Source organism: Dendrobates tinctorius, unplaced genomic scaffold, assembly GCF_039654945.1.
Source record: "Dendrobates tinctorius isolate UK_male_01 unplaced genomic scaffold, ASM3965494v1 ptg000192l, whole genome shotgun sequence".
NCBI classification, from domain to species: Eukaryota; Metazoa; Chordata; class Amphibia; order Anura; family Dendrobatidae; genus Dendrobates; species Dendrobates tinctorius.
Window position 1 is genome coordinate 14,489,822 of NW_027361859.1, and position 25,143 is coordinate 14,514,964.

Sequence of the window (25,143 nt, forward strand, 5' to 3'; positions counted from 1 at the left end):
AGCCACCCCGGCCTCCAAATCGGAGGCTAAGCCACCCCGGCCTCCAAATTGGAGGCTTATCCACCCCGGCCTCCAAATCAGAGCCTGATCCACCCCGGCCTCCAAATCGGAGGCTGATCGACCCAGGCCTCCAAATCGGAGGCTGAGCCACCCCGGCCTCCAAATCGGAGGCTGAGCCACCCCGGCCTCCAAATCGGAGGCTAAGCCACCCCGGCCTCCAAATCGGAGGCTGATCCACCCCGGCCTCCAAATCGGAGGCTGATCCACCCCGGCCTCCAAATCGGAGGCTGATCCACCCCGGCCTCCAAATCGGAGGCTGATCGACCCCGACCTCCAAATCGGAGGCTGATCGACCCCGGCCTCCAAATCAGAGGCTCTTTGACCTCGGCCTCCAAATCGGAGGCTGAGCCACCCCGGCCTCCAAATCGGAGGCTGATCCACCCCGGCCTCCAAATCGGAGGCTGAGCCACCCCGGCCTCCAAATCGGAGGCTGAGCCACCCCGGCCTCCAAATCGGAGGCTGAGCCACCCCGGCCTCCAAATCGGAGGCTGAGCCACCCCGGCCTCCAAATCGGAGGCTGATCCACCCCGGCCTCCAAATCGGAGGCTGAGCCACCCCGGCCTCCAAATCGGAGGCTGATCCACCCCGGCCTCCAAATCGGAGGCTGATCCACCCCGGCCTCCAAATCGGAGGCTGAGCCACCCCGGCCTCCAAATCGGAGGCTGAGCCACCCCGGCCTCCAAATCGGAGGCTGATCGACCCCGACCTCCAAATCGGAGGCTGATCGACCCCGACCTCCAAATCGGAAGTTCATCGACCCCAACCTCCAAATCGGAAGTTCATCGACCCCGGCCTCCAAATCAGAGGCTCTTTGACCTCGGCCTCCAAATCGGAGGCTGAGCCACCCCGGCCTCCAAATAGGAGGCTGAGCCACCCTGGCCTCCAAATCGGAGGCTGATCGACCCCGGAATCCAAATTGGAGGCTGAGCTACCCCGGCCTCCAAATCGGAGGCTGATCCACCCCGGCCTCCAAATCGGAAGTTCATCGACCCCGGCCTCCAAATCAGAGGCTCTTTGACCTCGGCCTCAAAATAGGAAGCTCAAGGACCCCGGCCTCCAAATTGGAGGCTGAGCGACCCCAGCCTCCAAATCTTACCCAGAGTGGCCCCGCCCACCAAATCGGACCCTGTGGGGCCCCGCCCACCAAATCAGACCCTGAGAGGCCCCGCCCACCAAATCGGACCCAGAGTGGTCCCGCCCACCAAATTGGACCCAGAGTGGTCCCGCCCACCAAATTGGACCCAGAGGGGCTCCGCCCACAAAATCAGACCCAGAGGGGCCCCACCTACAAAATCGGACCCAGAGGGGCCCCTGCCACAAAATCGGACCCAGAGGGGCCCCTGCCACAAAATCGGACCCTGAGGGGACCCAACCACAAAATCGGACCCTGAGGGGACCCAACCACAAAATCAGACCCTGAGGGGCCCCACCCACAAAATCAGGCCCTGAGGGGCCCCACCCACAAAATCAGACCATGAGGCCAAAGTGGCCCCTGAGAGGCACCCACAGTTAAATCGTATCCTGAGTTGAAAGTCTTGCAGGGGCAGCAGGCAAGTCTCTCTTAAAGGGGCAGCCCGGGCACCATTTCAAACCACTATCTGTACTTCCTTCAGGAAATACACATCTAGTATTAATATTATTATTCAGTTGATTTCCGCAAATAATGCGGCCCGAACCACTACACGCACAGACTCAGTTGAGGTGTCTTTTCGAAGCCAGCGTCCACGAGTGGTGTGCTAAGTATTTTTTGTGTCGATCGGATTTGTAGTTTTTGCACAATTTGCGTTTGAAAAAACATTTTCCTGTCATTGGAAAGCATTGTCTCAATGCATTACAATGGGAAAATTTTGCCATAGGGAAAACATGAGGCAGTCGTGAGGTGGCCGTTAAGCTCATTGATATGCGCAGGCACACCCAGTTACTATGCCAACGCCTACGAACTTTACATGACCCCACAGGACAGAGTTTCTGCTAGATAATATCAGCTCTTAAAGTGAAACGCAAAGCATAAATGCAAATCTGATCGACCATGGCCTACAAATCGGAGGTTGAGCCACCCAGGCCTCCAAATCAGACTCTGAGGGTCCCCGCCCGTCAAATCGGACTCTGAAGGGCCTCGCCCACCAAATCGGACCCAGAGTGGCCCCGCCCACCAATTCGGACCCTAAGGGGCATCGCCCACCAAATCGGACCCTGAGGGGCCCCACCCACCAAATCGGACCCTGAGGGGCACCACCCACCAAATCGGACCCTGAGGGGCACCGCCCACCAAATCGGACCCAGAGTGGCCCCGCCCACCAAATCAGGCCCATAGTGGCCCCGCCCACCAAATTGGATCCTGAGGGGCTCCAACCACAAAATCAGACCCAGAGGGGCCCCAGCCACAAAATCGGACCCTGAGGGACCCCGGCCACAAAATCGGACCCTGAGGGACCCCGGCCACAAAATCGGACCCTGAGGGGCACCAACCACAAAATCGGACCCTGAGGGGCCCCAACCACAAAATCGGACCCTGAGGGGCCCCGGCCACAAAATCGGACCCTGAGGGGCCCCAACCACAAAATCGGACCCTGGAAGGCCCCAACCACAAAATCGGACCCTGAGGGGCCCCGGCCACAAAATTGGACCCTGAGGGGCCCCGACCACAAAATCGGACCCTGAGGGGTCCCGGCCACAAAATCGAACCCTGAGGGGCCCCGCCCACCAAATTGGACCCAGATGGGCTCCGCCCACAAAATCAGACCCAGAGGGGCCCCACAGGCCAAAGTGGCCCATGAGAGGCACCCACAGTTAAAATGGATCCTGAGTTGAAAGTCTTGCAGGGGCAGCAGGCAAGTCTCTCTTAAAGTGGCAGCCGGGCACCATTTCAAACCACTATCTGTACTTCCTTCAGGAAATACACATCTAGTTTGGCTTGATCTTTTATCAGAACCTGATTTACACCCACACATCATCCTGTGATGACCTCACGTGGGTCGGCTTGTGGGATGTACTCAGTCTTTCAGGATTTTATGAAACCCCCAACTTATACGATAACTACACTCTTGATGATTGCAGAAGTTTGAGATCGCCACCATATTTTCCATCAGGATTTTACCATTAAAGAAATGTGTATTTGGGGGCGCTAGTACTCTTAGAGGGATCCCCGCCGCACGACAGAACAACACACCACACTGTTGTAAATTAAAATACAAATAATGATAAAATGTGTCTGCGCTGAAGTATCCACACTAATCCAGAAACCACCTTAATTGTAAGTCTATGAGGCTGTATGCCCACAATGAGATTTTTAAGCGTTTTTGCCGTGATTTTCGGCGTGAAAACGCTGCGAAAACGTTTAAAAATCTTGTACCAGACGCACCCCATGCATTCCTATGGCATTCCGCACTTTTTTCCACGGCGGAATCGCATCGCGGAAAAAATTGCAGCATGATCATTCTTTTGTGCTGAATCGCAAAGAATTGCCGCGATTCCGCACCCATAGGAATGCATGAGAACCGCCTACTTCCCGCATGTGGCTATGCCCACCATGCGGGAAGTAAAGCATCTCATGTGCGGTTGGTACCCACGGTGTGGAGGAGAGGAGACTGTCCTCCATGCCATGGGTACCATACCCCTGTAAAGAAAAAGAATAAAAAGTAAAAAATCGGGGTATATTTACCTTCCAATGTCCCGCGCTGCATTCCCGGGCCTCAGCGTTCCCAGTAATGCCTTGCGGCAAGGTCCTGTGATGACGCAGTCTCGCGAGATCGCTATAGTAACGTGAGACCAACGTCATCACAGGTCTCGCAAGGCATTGCTGGGAACACTGAGGCCCGGGAATGAATTGGTCCGTACTACTCGCTGGATCTGATCACGTGACTTCTGACGTCACAAACATCCTGAGGCTACCCTGCAGCCGGCGGCACAACGCTGTGAACTGCGCTGTGAAGAACACTGGCGCATCGAGGGAGCAGTGAGTAATCTAAGAGACTGTCACTGGCCGGGACAGCTCTCTAATAACTAACTGATTGCAAGGAACGTACCACTGCTTCTACTGTAAGAAATATACAGAATCGTATTTGGGAAGTGTAGCGCTTCAAAAGTATCTAAGCAATGGAGCTCTAATTCCGTCCAGCTCCTAGGAAATGGCTACATCCCTGTCCTCTTCATGTGAGTCAAGAGTATTCTGCTGGACACATCTGAGGTATATACACTTCTAGTTGATGATTTTATGTAGTGTTCCCATAACACACATGCATATTATATACATTTTTATTTCTATTGCATGCATTTATTTTTCTGAAATGTCTTTACTGATTTGCAGTTCATCTTGGTATTGTGGTGACTCATATCTTACAATTAAGGTGGTTTCTGGATTAGTGTGGATACTTCAGGGCAGACATATTTTATCATTATTAGGATTTTACCATTGCCCAGAGATCAATCATGATATGGCTGTTGTCAGTTATCTGGCCACTATGGATTTGTGGTTTATAGGCAGGGGTTACAGTTATGAGAAAACATGCATATTATTCCCTGATTAACTCTGAAGTAAAAAAATGTATACCCCATCACTATCAAATTTATACAAGCCCCAATATTCATACTTTTCCATCGGTGCCAGGCATTTGGCAAAGATTCAAAAAGAGAAAAAAAGCCAGCTCACCTGAAGGCATGTGTAGTGGATAGCCCGGACTACGTGCAGTCTTCACGCAGTAACCAAGGAAAAAGAAAAAAGGTCCAGCTTTGCAAATTCAAGTCCAATTTATTCTTAAAAACAAGTCCAAAACAGAGCAAGAAATGGTGTGTTCACATGAGTAACAAGTAGTAGATTACGCGTTTCGAACAATAGCTTGTTCTTTCTCAAAACTACTTCCCCTGGGTGTTACTGCAATATATACTCTTACACCCAGTAAATTACAAACACATGGTGTGAAGGGAGAGAAAAAAAGAAAAAAAAAAAAAAGGGGGAGAGGGAAACATGTGTGAGATATAAAAAATAATATTACAAAGAAAAACACAATTTTTGTGAAAAGAGGGGGGAGCCAAAAAGGAAAAAAAAAAGAAAAATGAAAAAAAACAAACAATTTTTTTAAAAGTTTTTTTGTGCATATATATATATATATATATATATATATATATATATATATAAATACAATTCTAATAATAACATCAATAATGAAACATAATTTCTCTTCTGGCATTCAATCCATTTGGAAAGCATGTATTTAGATAGAATATCCAATATGCTTCGCGTGTTAGAAGACGTTTTTTCAGATCTCCACCTCTTATATGTGGTGTTATTCTCTCAATGCCCATGACACGAAAAAATTCAGTACTTCTTTGGTGTTCATTAATGAAGTGTCTGGATGCAGATGAGATGGAGCGATTAATACTGGAAGGAGATAAGATGTCAGTTATATGTTCAGATATGCGAGTCTTGAGCATGCGAGATGTGCAGCCCACATATCTCAAGTTGCATTTGGAGCAGGCAATCACATATACTACATTTTTACTATTGCAATTGATATATTGTTTTATTTTATGTTCATTACACTTAGTACCATCAAAAAAGGAATGAGCATTATTAGAATGTGCACATGTTCTGCATCTGGATGTACCGCAGCGGTAAAAACCGCAGCAGTGTAGCCATGTCCGAGATCCAGTTTTAGAGCTAAAAAAGCTAGGAGACACTATGTCTGATAAGGTGTTGGCTTTTTTAGCAACCACTCTGCAGCCGTTAGATAAAATGCTAGACAAAACCTCATCTTCAAACAGAATAGGTAGATGTTTCAAGAAGAGTGCTTTAATGGTGTTAAACTGAGAACTATATTGGATAGAGCAAACCATCTTATCTGGATTTTTATCATTATTGTATACCTTTGGTAATAACAAATCATGTCTTTTTTTCTTTTGTACAATTTTCTTTGCTCTATCAAGACACCAATTAGAGTAACCCCTCTTGCTCAGCTTGTTGCAGCATGACTCAATTTCTCCTTTCAGGGCATTGTCATCACTGCAATTTCTAGTGATTCTAGTGAGCTCCCCCACTGGTATAGATTTAATAGTGTGCCCGGGATGGCTACTAGATGCATGTAAGGATGGTGTTACCAGAAAGTGGCTTGCAGAATGTAGCAGTGCTGATGACAGCACCTGCAATACCTTTTAGTTTAAGATCCAGAAACGAAATTACATGTGGATCCGTCATAAATGTAAATTTGAGATTGAAATCATTAAAGTTGAAATTTTATTAGTTCTGGTATGGCAGATACATCACCACTCCAAATAAGGAGTGTATCATCAATATGGTTGGATGAAAGGAATGTGCACCTGTGAAAAGCAATGGCTACATCTAAAGGGTGTGAGGTTTTTGCTTTAATCCTTTTACTTCACAAAAACCTTTTCCTGTTTGAAATATTTGTCCAATCCTCTGAAAAGTGTTCAAAATCTCATTTACCTGTCCAAACTATAAAGCCCCCGTTACACACTGCGATATCGTTAGCAATATCGCTGTAAAGTCACCGATTTTGTGACGCTGCAGCGATTTTACTAGCGATATCGCTGCATGTGATACTTACCTCCGACCGCTCCCCCGCTGGTTATCGCTGATCGCGCGAGAAGCTCCTGGACCATTCCTCGCCGGTCACTTCCTGCGGTGCTTCCTGTGGCGCCAACGAGCGACGCGTGGAGCCGGGCGGGAGGACGCAGGATCGCCGCGTCTGACAGGTAAGTAGCGATCCCCGTCCCCAGCGATGTCGCTGGTGAGATCTGCCTGTGTGGCAGCTCACTAGCGACCACCTAGCAATGCACCAGCGATCCTGACCGCGTCATATCACTGGTCGGGATCACTGGTGCATCGCTAGGTGTAACGGTACCCTTACTCTTTGTTGATGCACAACAGACACCCTGGTTGACACTGCAGGGATCCTTTACTTCACAAGGGGGCTGCCTGCATGTTAGATAGGATGGTTCACTTCTCTTTTTCTACAATGTACAGTGGGGAAAAAAAGTATTTAGTCAGTCAGCAATAGTTCAAGTTCCACCACTTAAAAAGATGAGAGGCGTCTGTAATTTACATCATAGGTAGACCTCAACTATGGGAGACAAACTGAGGAAAAAAAATCCAGAAAATCACATTGTCTGTTTTTTTTTCATTTTATTTGCATATTATGGTGGAAAATAAGTATTTGGTCAGAAACAAGCAATCAAGATTTCTGGCTCTCACAGACCTGTAACTTCTTCTTTAAGAGTCTCCTCTTTCCTCCACTCATTACCTGTAGTAATGGCACCTGTTTAAACTTGTTATCAGTATAAAAAGACACCTGTGCACACCCTCAAACAGTCTGACTCCAAACTCCACTATGGTGAAGACTAAAGAGCTGTCAAAGGACACCAGAAACAAAATTGTAGCCCTGCACCAGGCTGGGAAGACTGAATCTGCAATAGCCAACCAGCTTGGAGTGAAGAAATCAACTGTGGGAGCAATAATTAGAAAATGGAAGACATACAAGACCACTGATAATCTCCCTCGATCTGGTGCTCCACGCAAAATCCCACCCCGTGGGGTCAGAATGATCACAAGAACGGTGAGCAAAAATCCCAGAACCACGCGGGGGGACCTAGTGAATGAACTGCAGAGAGCTGGGACCAATGTAACAAGGCCTACCATAAGTAACACACTACGCCAGCATGGACTCAGATCCTGCAGTGCCAGACGTGTCCCACTGCTTAAGCCTGTACATGTCCGGGCCCGTCTGAAGTTTGCTAGAGAGCATTTGGATGATCCAGAGGAGTTTTGGGAGAATGTCCTATGGTCTGATTAAACCAAACTGGAACTGTTTGGTAGAAACACAACTTGTCGTGTTTGGAGGAAAAAGAATACTGAGTTGCATCCATCAAACACCATACCTACTGTAAAGCATGGTGGTGGAAACATCATGCTTTGGGCCTGTTTCTCTGCAAAGGGGCCAGGACGACTGATCCGGGTACATGAAAGAATGAATGGGGCCATGTATCGTGAGATTTTGAGTGCAAACCTCCTTCCATCAGCAAGGGCATTGAAGATGAAACGTGGCTGGGTCTTTCAACATGACAATGATCCAAAGCACACCGCCAGGGCAACGAAGGAGTGGCTTCGTAAGAAGCATTTCAAGGTCCTGGAGTGGCTTAGCCAGTCTCCAGATCTCAACCCTATAGAAAACCTTTGGAGGGAGTTGAAAGTCCGTGTTGCCAAGCGAAAAGCCAAAAACATCACTGCTCTAGAGGAGATCTGCATGGAGGAATGGGCCAACATACCAACAACAGTGTGTGGCAACCTTGTGAAGACTTACAGAAAACGTTTGACCTCTGTCATTGCTAACAAAGGATATATCACAAAGTATTGAGATGAAATTTTGTTTCTGACCAAATACTTATTTTCCACCATAATATGCAAATAAAATGAAAAAAAAACAGACAATGTGATTTTCTGGATTTTTTTTTCTCAGTTTGTCTCCCATAGTTGAGGTCTACCTATGATGTAAATTACAGACGCCTCTCATCTTTTTAAGTGGTGGAACTTGCACTATTGCTGACTGACTAAATACTTTTTTTCCCCACTGTAAGTCTATTTCTAAGAGTGTTAGCTAAATTGCAAGCTCTCGTCCCACTGCAAAAAAAGAGAGGGGAGATTTTAATATTTTCTATGACAAAGGATATCCCACTGATGTCTTTACTGCAGCTTTTATTCATTATTTGGGGAGAGACAGACATCCACTTCTCCATCCGGAAAGGAGAGAGCCACAGGGTGGATTTATGTGTATTATTGGCACCATTGGTAGCCAATCCAGCAGTTTATCAAGGTGTCAAAAGACACTAGGATACTCTATTTGCCAATCCTCATCTAAGGGAAGCCATTTTCCCCACACCAAAAATCACATATACAGCAGTGTTCAAAATAATAGTAGTCCAATATGACAAACCAGATTAATCATTGTTTTTGGTATAAATTATTTTACCACATGTCAAACAATGTACCAGTTCACAATATAATTGTAGCTATGAAGGGTTTCTATATACATTGTTCTGTGACAAGATGGGACCTTCAACATTTTGAATGGACTCGCTATTTACAAGATGAAGAGGTGTTTTTGTCTATGACAACACTGTAGCACTATTGGCACCTTATTAGAGGCATGGACACTATCGTTTAGTCTCATGAATATTTGAATTATATCTGCATATATTAAAGGAGCCCCTTATATAGTATAAGCTATATTGTTGGTTTACAAATTGTCACTTTATTTACAGGTATCTTGGCAGAAGATTATTTGTCAAAACTATGCTTGGTTTAACTTTTTCCTGCTGTGAGGGGTTGTAGTACATAGGATCATTTAGGGATAATCAGGATAAGGCCGGTTTCACATTTGCGTTTATGGCCGCAGCGTCGGCCTGCGCACGGCCGCCGCTAAGCCCCGTCCCCTGCCCCGCCTCCTCAGGGTAGCTCCGCCTCTGGGTGCATGACGCTGCATGCATCATGCGTCCCCTATCTTTATCACTGAGGACGCAGGCCGTGCGCAGTATGCGTTTGCCGTCAAAAGGACGCAGGCGCCGCCAAACGCATACTGCGCACGGCCTGCGTCCTCAGTGATAAAGATAGGGGACGCATGATGCATGCAGCGTCATGCGCCCAGAGGTGGAGCTACCGGAGGAGGCTCGGCAGGGGGCGGGGCTTAGCGACGGCCGTGCGCAGGCCGACGCTGCGGCCCTAAACGCAAATGTGAAACCGGCCTAAGACGACGGTAAGTGGGGCACCACAAGTTGCATGCTGAATTCATGGTGCAAACCTCTGCGGTAAGGAAGGCAAAATAATGATGAATAACTAATAGGGAAATGATTGAGGCTATATCCCCCCTTTCCTCCTACCTGCCTTTAACCCCGGATTTATTTGCCATGGGAAGTATATAATTTTTTTTCATTTCTCTATTGCCAGTTTGTAAAGTTTGTCTGATTAGAATCATATCAACTAGTTCTTTTTTAATAAGGTATAAAGTATCTAAATGTTAATGATTGAGAATTTTCTTCCTGAGACACATTTACATACACACACAATTCTGCTCAATACTGTATGCACAGTTGCATACACACAGCTCTATTAAATATGTGCACATACATACAGCTCTGCTACATATGCACATTTGCATGCACAATGGTTCAGTGGTTAGCGCGGCAGCCTTGCAGCGCTGGAGTCCTGGGTTCAAATCCCACCAAGGACAACAGCTGCAAGGAGTTTGCGTGGGTTTCCTCCAGGTACTCCGGTTTCCTCCCACATTCTAAAGCCATGCTGATAGGGAATTTTGATTGTGAGCCCCATTGGGGACAGTGATGATAATGTGTGGAAACTGTAAAGCGCTGTGGAATATATTAGCGCTATATAGATTATTATACACATAGAATGTATATACATTACACCAGTTTCCAATTCCTTCCAGTTCAGGTGCTTGATTACATGATCTAAAAGGTTCTTGAGCTAGTCAGGTGAAAGGTTCCTGCTCGCTCAGGATGAGCAGCCTCTATTCAGGTCCTGGTACCTTCTTTTCCTGCTATGCACTAATCAGTTAGAGAAGTGTGGGGCTGTAGGAGAGAGAGCAGTGATCTCAGTGATCACGAAGGACACATTTGTCACATGACGTTTCCTCCAGTCTATAAGATGCACTCACTTATTAGCAAGAGGTTTTTCTTGCTAAAGGTGTGCCTTATAGTCCAAGAAATACAGTTCAAATACAATTTTATTTTCTCATTTAATTATACGACTGTCTGTTATATATTTTTGTACAATTTGTCAATAACATATACAGCTCTGGCAAAAATTAAGAGACCACTTTCAAATGTTGTTTGTCTGATTTTTCTCTTTATAGGTATATTTTTGAGTAAAATGTATATTGTTCTTTTAGTCTACAAATTTCGGACATCTCTGAATTTCCAAGCAATAAATTTAGGTTTTTTTTCTGACAAATAGAAATTATCAAAATAAAAAAAACAAAACAGTGCTTTCAGACCTCAAATAATGCAAAGAAAACAAGTTCATAATCATTTAGAAACAACAACACTAATGTTTTAACTCAGGAAGAGTTCAGAAATCAATATTTTGTGGCATAACCATGATTTTTAATCACAGCTTTCACGCGTCTTGGCATGCTTGCCACCAGTCTTTCACACTGCTTCTGGTGCAAAAATGTAAGCAGTTCTTTGTTTGATGGCTTGTGAATATCCATCATCCTCTTGATTACATTCCAGAGGTTTTCAATGGGGTTCAGGTCTGGTGAATGGGCTGCCCATGACAGGGTTTTTATGTGGTGGTCTCTTAATCAAAAATTACTCAGACAGAGAGAATACAGCTCTGGTAAAAATTGTCAACAAAATTTGATTTTCCAGTAATTTATTTTTCACATTCTAGGTATGATAATGGCTTCTCCCTGTGTGGAATTAAAGGGATTATCCACCACTTGGACAACCCCTTCTTGTTCCTCATGTTTGGTCCTGTTAAAATAAAAAGATTTAAACAAACTTCCATGCAGGAGCTGTTCCAGCAGTATCAGCATTTGCGTTCCCGGGGCTTATGTGAGGTTGTAACTAGAGATGATCGAATATCGTCGGGGAAGTCCTTATTCGGCTAGCTATAGCGCTTACCGAAGTAGCTGCATCAGTAACCTGGATACCTGGAGCACTCCCGATAATCAGCTGTTTGGCGCCACAGCTTCATGTGTCATGACTGTGTGACAGTCACAACACATGCATGGAGAGTCTGTGTGTTGCGAGTGTCACACAGCCGCGACACATGCAGTTGCAGTGCCGAACAGCTGATTATCGGGAGTGCTCCAGGTATCCAGGTTACTGATGCAGCTACTTTGGTAAGCATTATAGCTAGCCGAATCAGGACTTCACGGACGATATTTGCTCATCTCTAGTTGTAATATCATGTGAGCCCTGCTCCCAGTCAGCGATGGAGTCACTGTCCCCATCTTCCGACTAATTGACAATAAGAGGAAGACAGAGAGCAGCAGCCTCTCTGGCTTCCAGTAGATGTTCAATACATCTGAAAACGGGAACAGTGAAGATGGCGCTGATTGGGCACAGGGATTGTGTTATGTCACAACCTCACATGAGCCCTGGGAATGGGAGTGCTGAAGCCGCTGGAATAGTAATGGACAACTCCTTTAAGAAAATACAATTTTCCGTTTAAAAATTTCCAACATTCTGAACATGAAGAAGGCTTCTCTATTGTGTGACTTCTCTGATGTTTATTTCCATGTAAAACATTTACATGGTGGCTGGTTCACTACAATAACCAGAAAGGTTATCAAAATTAGGTCTATTTACTCTAGAAAAGAGAAGACTTAGGGGAGACTTAATATATATGTACAAGTATATCAGAGGGCAATACAGAGATCTCTCCAATGAACTGTTTGTACCAAGGACTGTGACAAGAACAAGGGGACATTCTCTTTGGAGGAAAGACAATTTCTGCACCAGCATAGAAGAGGGTTCTTCACGGTAAGAGCAGTGAGGCTCTGGAATTCTCTTCCTGAGGAAGTGGTGATGGCCAACTCACTGAATGAATTTAAGAAAGGAATGGATGCTTTTCTTGTGAGTAACAGTATAGAAGGTTACGAATAACAGAATATTATAGGTAGATGGTTAACCCAGCTTAGGGGAAGGAATTTTTTTCCCTATGGAGAAAATTGGCTTCTACTCTGTGGGTTTTTTGCCTTCCCCAGGATAAACAATGCAGAACAGCTGAACTAAAAGTAGGCTGAACTAGATGGACATAAGGTCTTCCTTCAGCCTTCAAAACTGTTACTATGTTACATTTCTCACATTAAGAATATAAAAAAGGCTTCTTCCCTGTGTGAGTGTCTAAGAAAATTGATTTGTTCACAAAATATTTCCCACATTCTGAACAGTAAAAACGCTTCTCCCCAGTGTGAGTTCTCTGGTGGCCATCAAGAAGCGCTTTCCAGTTAAAACATTTCCCACATTCTTTACATGAAAAAAGGCTTCTCTCCTGTGTGACTCCTCTTGTGAATAACAAGATCTAATTTCCGATTAAAACTTTTGCCACATTCTGAACATTGAAAAGGCTTCTCACCTGTATGAGTTCTCTGGTGGCTATCAAGACTCGATTTCTGGTTAAAACATTTCCCACATTCTGAACATGAAAAAGGCTTCTCCCCTGTGTGAATTCTCTGGTGTACAACAAGACTCCATTGTTTGTTAAACCATTTCCCACATTCTGAACATGAAAAAGGCTTCTCCCCCGTGTGGGTGCTCTGATGGCTGTCAAGATTTGATTTATGGTTAAAACATTTCCCACATTCTGAACATGAAAAATGCTTCTCCCCTGTGTAAGTTCTCTGGTGTATCAAAAGACTCCATTTTTTGCTAAACAATTTCCCACATTCTGAACATGAAAAAGGCTTCTCCCCTGTGTGAATTCTCTGGTGGTCATCAAGATGAACTTTCCGGTTAAAACTCTTACCACATTCTGAACATGAAAACGGCTTCTCCCTTGTGTGGGTTCCCTGGTGCCTAACCAAATCTGGCTTCCTATTGAAAGTTTTCCCACATTCTGAACAGGAAAAAGGCTTCTCCCCTGTGTGAGTTCTCTTGTGATTAAAAAGATTAGATTTATTTACAAAACATTTTCCACATTCTGAACAGTAAAAAGGCTTCTCCCCTGTATGGGTTCTCTGGTGCCTAACCAAATCAGGCTTCCTATTGAAAGTTTTCCCACATTCTGAACAGGAAAAAGGCTTCACCCATGTATGAGTTCTCTGGTGATTAAGAAGAGTAGATTTATTTACAAAACATTTCCCACATTCTGAACAGTAAAAGGGCTTCTCCCCTGTGTGGGTTCTCTGGTGGCCATTGAGAAACGCTTTCCGGTTAAAACATTTCCCACATTCTGAACATGAAAAAGGCTTCTCCCCTGTGTGACTTCTCTTGTGAATAACAAGATCTGATTTCCGGTTAAAACATTTCTCACATTCTGAACATGAAAAAGGCTTCTCCCCTGTGTGACTTCTTTTGTGGCTAACAAGATTTGATTTCCGGTTAAAACATTTCCCACATTCTGAACATGAATAAGGTTTCTCCCCTGTGTGACTTCTTTTGTGACTAGCAAGATTTGATTTCCGGTTAAAACATTTCCCACATTCTGAACATGAAAAAGGCTTCTCCTCTGGGTGAGTTCTCTTGTGACTAACAAGATCTGATTTCTGGTTAAAACATTTCCCACACTTGGAACAAGAAAATCTGCTCTCCACTGTGTGAATTTTTTTATGTTTATGAAAAGACCTTTCTAGGGTAGAACTGTTTCCATATTCTGAAGGTGAAAATGACTTCTTTAATTTACAAGTGGTTAGTTTTTCAATGCTTATTTTGTGACTTTGATTTTCCTTAGTAGTCCGTAATGAATCAGAAGACAAGACCTGTTTCAAAGGTTCAGATGACAGATCTTTGCTGTGGAGGAATGATTGTATATCTGGAATAATAGCATTTACTTCAATTGTATCCTGTGGGATCTCAAGATCTGCTGATTTAGAAATTGAAGACGTAAGCTGTCGCCCTGATCTCCTGGCACAGTCATCTGCTAAGACAAAAAAACAATTATTTTTAAATAAAATATTCTTGAATTTTATTTTTTTTAACATTTCTACTTAAACTGTCAGTAAAAATGGTAAGTGGTTTAAAAATATTGAATTATTCAGCAAGACGACAGTTCACAGTGTAATAGAAAACCTCATAGCATGAAACAGTAGAGCGTGGCGTTCAAATATTTGTTCATTCTGCCCCCCAAATATGGAACAAAAAAAACACCAAACAATGTTATGTAGGTGAAATGATTTCTAATAAAACATCTACTCAGGTACATCATCTGTCAGTGGAAAAACTGAGGTTTCCACATTATTAGTAGAGATGAGTGAATATTTCATTGTTCGGTTTACGATCATCGATTTTGCAACAGCCGTTGAACATAGCTGAACGTCACTGGAGTCAATGGGAGGCAAAAACAAATGCAAACACACCTTCTGACGGGACCAAAAGCTGCAGAACACATCAACTTAGGGGTAGACATCAGGAAAGTGGCCTCAATTGACCGATAGTACAAATTTTACAATAGCACAGCAGCAATCAGCCATGCATGAGATATTAGGGTCTGGGCCAGCATTTACAGCATTGACTTGAACTTCAAATTAAGATAAAGTTGGTGAGGGATCAGTGTAGGCCTGATGTGCTGAGAACCCTGATACCACGTGAAACAGCTCAACCTGCTTTAATACTCGGCCACACTCAGGTGGCACAAATATCAGTTTTGTAGACTACTATTGTCAGAAAAATGTAAGGATAGTAAAACGGGTAGTTGACTCAAAGGTTGCAGACGCCTGTCGGTCTCTGAGTCCTACTGCTACAGGCAATACACTTGAAGGAGACCAAACCAGGAGTCTACACATTTCCAAAAATTAGTGACAGACACCACCCATCAATTTCACTAGAGTAGAACTTGTAAAATAGGGATTGACACCTCTTCCACTACAGGCAACCCAGCAGATGGAGACCCAATCAGGAGTTTTAATTTAAAATAATTGGGGGTAAACACCACCAAAGTGGCATCAATTTCGCTAGAGTAGAAATAGTATAATGGGGAGCGACATCTCTTCCACTACAGCCAACCCAGCAGACAGAGAGAACCAATCAGGACTCTCCACATTTCCAAATATTAGTGGCAGACACCAACAAAGTGGCAACAATTTAACCAGAGTAGAAATAGTATAATAGGGACAGACAACTCTTCCACTATAGCCAACCCAGCAGATGTAGACCCAAACAGGAGTGTTCACATTTCCACAAATTTGTGTTAACATCTGCAGCAGCAGGCACAGAAACCACACTAAAGATATCACAGACTGAAATTACGCGAGATCAGTCCAGCACACTAAAATCTACTTCGCCTAGTCTGTACAGTCTGTGATTGGGGTGCAAAAGGTCTTGGAGATCAAGGACTTGTTTATCTTGATGAAAGTCAGGCGGTCTACATTTTCAGAGGACAGACACCTACGCTTATCCGTCAGGACACCACCAGCAGTGCTGAAGACACGTTTTGAGAGAATGCTGGCCGCCGGGCTTGACAAAACCTCCAAGGCGTGAGAGTCAAGCTCATCCACGCATTCATTTTTGAAGAAAAAAATAAAAAAGGGTCCAAACCCTCCCTGATGGTATTGATATTGAGTTCTAGATACTCCTGCACCATCCAGGAAAGGCTAGAAGCAATGGGATGAAACTGAATGGGAGTAGACAGAGAATAGATATTAGAAAAAACTTTTTGATAGTTAGAGCGATCAATTAGTGGAACAGGCTGCCATGAGAGGTGGTGAGTTCTCCTTCAATAGAAGTCTTCAAACAGAGGCTGGACAGACAACCGTCTGGGATGATTTAGCGAATCCTGCTTTGAGAAGGGTTGGACCAGATGGCCCAGGAGGTCCCTTCCAACTCTACGATTCTATGATTCTATGATCCTCTCCAGTAGTTCACCACATGTCAAACTTGGGCTCTGTTGTGCTGGTGCACGAGCTGGTCTAAAAGATGTGTCAAAAAAATCACAGAAATTGCTTCTGACACTTGCACTACTCCTGCTGCTAATGTTTTGGCGTTGACGAACTGACGTGCTGGAGGTTGGAAGCCTAGAGCTGCGATGCACACGGTATGCCTCACTGCAAATCGTGCTTCGATACTCCAGCATTTGCGGGTCCCTTTCCATGGCGGGAAGCATCTGGCCAAATTTTTTCTTATATCATGGATCAAAGTGTGGCAACCAGTAGTCAGCACTATTTCGAATAATAACTATACGGGGATCATGTTGCAGATAGTGCAGAAAGAAGGCATTCATATGTTGGGTTCTTCCATGAGATCTAAGCCCATGCTGTGTTGGTGGCTGGGTAACACTGATGCTTGTTTCTTGTGTCCACTCCTGCTAAATATGAACAACACAGAGGGGATGATTATCCCCTTCATCTCCAGACAGTTGCTTGCCCTTCACCTCAAACTCCATTTGTTCCTTGGATCTTTCTCCTTCACTAAGTTTTGTCTGGCATCACTAGCCCCCCTCGATCACAGTAATCCTCCTTCCCTTCGCACCTGACTGTGTGACAACAGTCTGGAACTTTGAGACAATGTTATCCCTTCCGCATCCGCCTCTGCTTCCACCTTGTCCTCTAGGACCACCATCTCCTCCCGCAGGCTATTCTAAGTCTGCTCCAGCATGTAGATGACCGGAATAGTGATGCCAATGATGGCATCATCAGCGCTAACCATCTTAGTGATATTTCGAAACTGCAGACGGGTGCAGAGGTCCTTAATCTGTGCCAACTCCATAAACGTGATATCTGCCATGTCCGCACTGCATTGGCCCTGGCTATATGACATGACATACTGCATCAGATCTTGTTGGTGCTGCCACAGTCACTGCAACATGTGCAGAGTGGAAATCCACCATGTTGGCACATCGCATATCAACCTGGTAACTGGCATGAACAAAGACCTCTGTATCGATGCAATTCGATGACCTGAGGGGTATGAATGGAGGAAGTGAGCACACAGCTTCCGTGCTTTCTGCAGCAGCTCACCCAGGCCAGGATAGTGGCGTTGAAATCGCTGTAATACCAGGTTAAGGACATGAGTCCTCCAACCACACCGCAATTGGACATGGACTTCCCTGTATTCAGGTTCAGCAGAGACAGCCATTGCTCAAACTCAGCCTGGAGAGCTGTCCACAACTCTTGAGCTGTATGACTGATCTCCAAGGCATATCAATTTTAACACTGCATGATTATGGTGAGCCCTGGCTACGCAGTAGGGAGTTGGTGGGGATTTGCCCTGCACTGTTGGAATGCGTGTCTCATTACAGCAGAGGTTGAGGGCGCAGGTGGAGGCCCTAGAGGAGGTAGAAGCAGTGAACGAAGTGTTAAATACAGAGGTATTCCAAGACTTGAGGAGCGGAGCAGCCCCTTCCCCTCCTGCCACCACAGCCACCAAAGTCACCCAGTGCCCAGTCAGCAAAATGTAAGGCCCTTGGCCATGCTTACTCGCCCAAGTGTCTGTGGTGAAATGCACCCTGGCAGACATAGAATTAGTCAAGGAATGGGTGATGCTGTCTGCGACATGCTGGTGTAGCACAGGAACAGCTTTCTTAGAGAGGTAATGGTGACTGGGCAAGTGGTATTGGTGAACTGCAAAGGCCATCAGCTTTCGGAAACCGTCTGTATCTACCAGGAGTAAAGGCAGCATTTCCGTGGCCAACAGATTGGAGATGGGGAGTTCAACCTCTTAGCTTTGTCATGCGTAGGAGGAAATAATCTTTTACTTGACAACAATTGCAGGATCAAGGACTGGCTGCAGTGCTGAGAGGGTGGAATATGGAGAACTGGCTGGACAAACTGCTGGACCGTGATCTCTTATCTCTTCACACAGGTAACCATGTCATTCAACTATTTGTCTGAATCAGCCTGCATTTATTTCACTCCATTCAATGTTAGCAAGCAGTGTGAATGGTAACCATGTCATTCAACTTCTTTGCTATAATACATCTGTTACATTGTTCTTTGTACTTACTGTTGTATATCATGGCAATATAGTAACATAGTTTTGAAGGCTGAAGGAAGACCTTATGTCCATCTAGTTCAGCCTATTTTTAGTGCAGCTGTTCTGCATTGTTGATCCTGGGGAAGGCAAAAAACCCACAGAGTAGAAGCCAATTTTCTCCATAGGGAAAAAAATTCCTTCCCCTAAGCTGGGTCAACCATCTACCTATCCATGGGGGGAACTCTGTAGATGCTATCTCAGGAGGTATTTTAGCATAGAGATGGAATGAGGACTGCGTCTTTGATCATCTATTGCACACTAGAATGTGTGGAGCAGCTGTTGCTAATTTATAAGTAAACAGCTCCCACAATCCCTCTCTCCTGGCCCTGTATTGGGGTGTATAAATTTAGAATCATTCTAAGGGGAACACGCAAGTGAGGGGTCGCACGCATTAAACGGATCGCATTAGCTAAGCATCCAGCAAACACAGTTACTCCATGACAGTTAGTCAGAGCAGGAGTCAGGTAAATCACACTTTGCTCTCCTTTTTAACCATGTGCTTTATTTCTTTCCTTCTGTGTTCCCTTGCCATCCACATTCACCGCACCATCCCTCCTCCATCACCACTCATACACATCAGCCCCTCTATACTTCCCTCTCCCATGCACTTCTCACCTTCCTGAAAAATCTAAGCCCTTCTTGCCCAAACACATTGCACAAAAAAACTTCTAACATTTCAAAGAACTAATTGCTCTTTATGTTCCTACTTCTACTGATTTCAGGGGACATCTCCCCCAAACCTGGTCCACCATCCCCCAACCTCAACCCCTACCCTACCCCATATCAAAACCATAATAATCTTATCAATATTACTTGCACTCCACCTCCTCCTTTCAATTGTGCCCTCTGGAATCCACGGTCTGTATGTAACAAACTTTCTTTCCTGCACAACTACTTTCTGAACAACTCTCTGAATCTGTTGGCCCTCACTGAAACCTGGATTCAGGACTCTGACACTGTCTCCCCTGCTGCCATTTCCCATGGTGGCTTACAATTCACCCATTCCCTGAGACCAACAAGCAGACCTGGTGGTGGAGTTGGCATACTCCTGTCCCCACAATGCACTTTCCAGGTTACCCCCTCAGTTCCATCACTCTCATTCCCTTCTTTTGAGGTCCACACCATTAGGCTCTTCCGTCCCCTCTCCCTCAGAGTAGCAGTCATATACCGGCCCCCAGGCTCACCCACCCACTTCCTTGACCACGTCTTAGCCTGGCTTCCGCACTTCATGTCCTCAGAACTACCAATCCTTATCTTGGGAGACGTCAACATCCCCATTAACAGCCCCACTTCCACCGCTGCATCCCAGCTTCTATCACTAGTCACTTCTCTTGGCCTCTAACAGCTCTCAACCTCGGAGACACACAAAGACGGTAACACCCTTGACCTGGTCTTTGTCTGGCTCTGCTGAATCTCCTACCTAAATAACTCACCGCTTCCCCTCTGACCACAACATTCTCTCCTTCACGCTCACAAATCCTCGCCCACCCCAGCACACTCCTACCTATCACACATTCAGAAATCTACAAGCTATTAACCCTCAGACACTTTCAGACTCCCTACAATCTTCCCTGTCCCCAATCTCCTCCTTTTCCTATCCCGATCTGGCTGTTCATCACTACAATGACACTCTTAGAAGCACCCTTGACCAGGTAACGTCCCTCACCTTCAGAACCTCCAAACACAGAGTAAAGCAGCCCTGGCTCACATCGCAAACTCGACTTCTCCAGCGATGCTCTAGGAGTGCTGAACGCTTATGGAGAAAAAACCGCACCAGCAGACTTCATCCACTCCAAATTTATGTTAAGAACCTATAACTCTGCCCTTCACCTCGCCAAACAGACCTACTTCACCACCCTGATCTCCTCACTAGCCAACAACCCCAAGAAACTTTTTATGATGTCACGGATGACTGGATACTCCGCCTCCAGCGGGTGAATTTCTATGACACCCGTGACCCTGGATACACCGCCTCCAGCAGGGCGAATTTAAACAATGAAACGTGCAGCTGGATAGACCGCCTCCAGTAGGCGAATTTCAATAGTTACACGTGTATGTGGATACACCGCCTCCAGAAGGGCGAATTTACAGAGATAAGGGAAACACCAGGGAAACTGATACAATGGAGGGCCCTGCAATAAGGAACGGGGACGTGGAGACCTCCTGCACTCCCCATAGTCAGTGTCTCTACACTCCTGATGGTCCCTAGGGAGGTTCCGCACCTGGCGACGAACAGGATACCTAAAAAACCCTAGCTCGCCCTGCACCTATCCCTTTCTAATCTAATCCCACCACTGCACTAAAACACACATAAGAAAAGTTACAAACAGGGAAAAAACACTTAGCTTTGCTCTGTTGCTATTGCTCCCTGCAACAGAGTCCAGCACCTGACTGCAGCTTTCCTCCTGAATAGCTGCTACTTCACCAAAGCTTTGTCAGAGCTGCAAAGAACTCCTCTCTGTCATTCCTTCCTTCACCAGACTTGGTTAGAAATGAGCAATATCACCAACAGTGAGTGAGACCACCTGCTACTCCTTTATAGATAGGAGCCAGGGTATCACACCTGCTTCATTATCACGTGCAATAACACTAACGGCCACCAGGGGCAACTAAACTAAAGTAACCAAAGTGTAATGACCCTAACGGCCACCGGGGGCAAAACTAACTTTAAGCCAACAGCTTAAAAGAAAAAAATAGGTTACTTGTGCAAAATCTGTCATAATCCAACCTGGATCATGACACTTTTTGACACCTTTCACTCCCTCCTCAGGCCAAAAGCACAAGCCCCTATCACAAACATTTGTGCGGATGACCTCTTTAAAGAGAAAATAGATAATATGCGTCAGGAAATCACTCCCAACCAATAAGTACTGTAACTCGCATCCCTCCCTGCATTTCCCATGGCTCACTTTCCACATTTGATCCCATCACAGAAGAAGTCTTCAGACTCCTCTCTTCTTCTCGTCTGACTACATGCATTACCGACCCCTTTTCCTCATATCTCCTCCAGTCTCTCTCTCCAGTCGTCACAACTCGCCTAACTACAATTTAAAATCTCTCCATCTCCTCGGGCATTTTCCCATCCTCCTTCAAACACTCTATCGTTACTCCATTACTAAAGAAATCCGATCTCGACCCATCCGCACAAACAACTACAGACCAGTCTCCAAAATCCCCTTCATCTCTAAATTTTTGGACTTCCCACCTTACTCGTTACCTCTCCACTCACTCCCTCCTAGACCCTTCACAGTCCGGCTTCTGCCCCCTACATTCAACTGAAACTGCACTCAAAGTTACCAATGACCTTCTGACAGCAAAATGTAATGGTGAACACTCTCTGCTCATTCTTCTTGACCTTTCTGCAGCTTTCGACACTATTAACCACTGTCTCCTACTCTCTAGGCTCCAGTCACTAGGCATTAAGGACACCACTCTCTCCTGGTTCTCTTCCTATCTTTCTGACCGGTCCTTCAGTGTTTTGTTCACTGACTCCACATCATCTCCTTTTCCTCTCGCTGTCGGGGTACCTCAGGGTTCAGTCCTTGGCTCCCTTCTCTTCTCTCTCTACATGGCCCCAATTGGACAGACCATCAGCAGATTTGGCTTTCAATACAATCTTTATGCTGTTGACACACAACTATACACGTCATCCCCCGACCTTACCCCGGCGGTACTACAGAACGCCAGTGACTGTCTGTCCGCAGTCTCCAACATGATATCCGCTCTCTATCTGAAACTTAACCTCTCAAAAACTGAACTTCTTCTGCTCCAGCCATCTACTAACCTCCCTAAATCTGACATTTCCCTCTCCGTGGGTGGCACCATAATAACACCCAGGCAGCAGGCGCGCTGTCTGGGTGTTATATTTGACACCAACCTCTCCTTCACATCCCATATACAATCTCTTGCCCGCTCTTGCCGCTTACACCTAAAGAACATCTCCAGAATCTGCCTTTTTCTCACCATGGAAACAACAAAAGCCCTCACCGTAGCATTGACCCACTCCCGCCTGGACTACTGCAACGCTCTATTAATTGGCCTCCCCTTTACTCGACTTTCCCCTCTATAGTCCATACTTAATGCAGCAGCCAGGGTCATCCATCTGGCTAATCGGTACTTGGACGTGTCCGTTCTTCGCCAATCGTTACACTGGCTGCCCATTCATTATAGGATCCAACTCAAAGTACTTGTTCTCACCCATAAAGCTCTCCCCAGTGCGGCACCCCCCTACATCTCCTCCCTCATTTCTGTCTATCGGCCTAACCGACCACTGCGCTCTGCAAACGACTTTGGACTAACCTCTGCACTAATCCGCACCACCAATCCTCTGGAATGCTCTACCCCAAGAAATTAAGACTATCCACAATTTGCACAGTTTAAGGCGCTCCCTCAAAACGCATCTGTACAGAGCGGCCTATCACTTTCACTAATCAAAGTCATTTTATGTGTAAGTGTGCGTGTGTAGCCCATTCACTATATCTATCCCCCACTCCCTCAAGATGACTGGACCATCCTTGTAAATACACACCTGTATTTTGTATCTCCCCCACCACATTGTAGATTGTAAGCTCTCACGCGCAGGATCGTCTTATTTTGCTTTAATTATTGTATTGTTAACGTTGTTACTTATGACTTGTGTTTTGAAACTGTTAAACTGTAAAGCGCTGCGGAATATGTTTGGCGCTATATAAAGATTATTATTATTATTGATAAAGTTGTGGTATGCTTGTTCTCTGAGATCGTTCAAAAACAGAAGGCATGTCTGCTTCCGTTACAGCTGACGGTGGGCTCCTATTCAGCCTGACTGGAGTGGGTAAAGAACCGGAGATTCTACAGTCGGAGATCGTCACATTACTTGGCACGGGAACAGAGGAGGAGGAATAAGCAGCAGATGCGGTTGATGTGGCGGCTAATGGTTGTTGAGGACTGCTGGTCCATATTTTATAGCAGTGGGATTGCCTAAATAACGCATGTTGATTGCGCATGTGAAGGTTCATGCATGTAGTAGTCAAATTATTGCACATTTTCCCTCTACTCAGTTTTTTTTTTTGCAAAGTTGGCAGATAACGTGAGTTGGCTCACCCTGTGCGGTGTCAAAAAAGGCCCAGGCTAGGCAACCCTTGCCACGCCTGCGAGCTGCAGACCCGTGAATACTGCTGGCCACAGTCACAGTTGTGGCTGAGGATGCAGTGCTCATCATGGATCCATCACTCTGTGTCTGCGGTGTACAGCACAAAGTAACCTCCTCGTCTTCCTCCTCCTCCACCACCTCATGAGATGACCTACTCAGCTGCATGCCTCTGTGTTCATGCCAAGTGGGATCAACTACTTCATCATTCTCTGTGTTATCCCATTCCACACCCCGAGACTCACCCTCCTCCCCTTCCTGCCCTGACAGCAGAGTACAGTACGCGTGGGCCTCAGGTAGAAAAAAGTTGATTCAGCTCACCCTTATAGTGATGTCCACACCGCACATGAGTAGTTCTATCCGAGCAAGGAAGAGTCTCTGCTTGACGTCAGGTACATGTGAAAAAAGAAGGTATCCAGCTCCGGAGATAAAATCCAAAATCTTTATTGAAACAAATTAAAAGGTAATAAGCTGCTTGATAACCAGTGTATACTGGAGGAAGGAATGTCCTAGACAACTGGACGCGTTTCGAACACGTGTAGTGCTCTTAGTCCTCAGTTTCACAATGAGCAGTCTTGCAAAAGTTAAAATACTCCCCAAACAGGTGGTAAACAAATGAAAATAATTGCTCCACTAAGAAAAGGTTAACACCCAGATAACATGGCAGAGAAGAAAAAAAAAACAAAAAACAAAAAAACACATAACACATTTAAGTTACGACGGTGCATGTCATATATAGATGGTACAGACAATAGTCAATAGTGCAACATAAATTCCTTCTTTAAGTTCAAGCCCAAAGGTACTCGGGTGTTTAATAAATAAATCCAAAATGCTTCCCTATCCCGCAATCTTTTTACCCTATCTCCACCACGTATATTACCATACACCTGTTTTATTGCATAGACACTAAATTGTGCAACTTGTCTATTGTGCAGGTTTACAAAATGGTTGGATGCGTTAGATATATGACGGGTTGTGGGCTGAATGATATCATAAAGATGCTCTCTTAGGCTGGTTTCACATTAGCGCTTTTTAAGCGCACGCACGGCCGGGGGTAGCTCCGCCCCCGAGCCGGCTCTCTGCCCGACGTGCCCGCCCCTTGCTTGTAGCGCCGCCTCCTAGCGCACAGCGGCGCCTGCGATCGGCGCACCCTATCTTTACCATAGGGTGCGCAGATCGTGCGCAGGCCGTGCGCTAGTTGCGCTTTGACCTGCGCTGCGCACTTTTGACGGTGCGCCGTGCGCGCCAAAATCAAACTTTTCGGATTTCGGCGTGCTCGGCGCACCGTCAAAAGTGCG

At 45.6% G+C, this 25,143-nt stretch overlaps 2 protein-coding genes across 2 annotated transcripts in view; one reads left to right on the forward strand and one right to left on the reverse strand.

Annotated features, from left to right (window-relative positions):
* The window catches only part of LOC141055913 (uncharacterized), a 430,701-nt gene that overhangs the window by 125,004 nt on the left and 280,554 nt on the right, over positions 1-25,143 (forward strand). The gene's annotated exons all lie outside the window — the stretch shown is intronic.
* LOC141055915 (uncharacterized) overlaps positions 11,955-25,143 on the reverse strand; it is a 218,453-nt gene continuing 205,264 nt past the window's right edge. Inside the window, exon 10 of the mRNA XM_073552628.1 lies at positions 11,955-14,337. Coding sequence (XP_073408729.1) covers positions 13,062-14,337 — 1,276 coding nt within the window. The 3' untranslated portion in view covers positions 11,955-13,061. The remainder of the gene's footprint in view (positions 14,338-25,143) is intronic.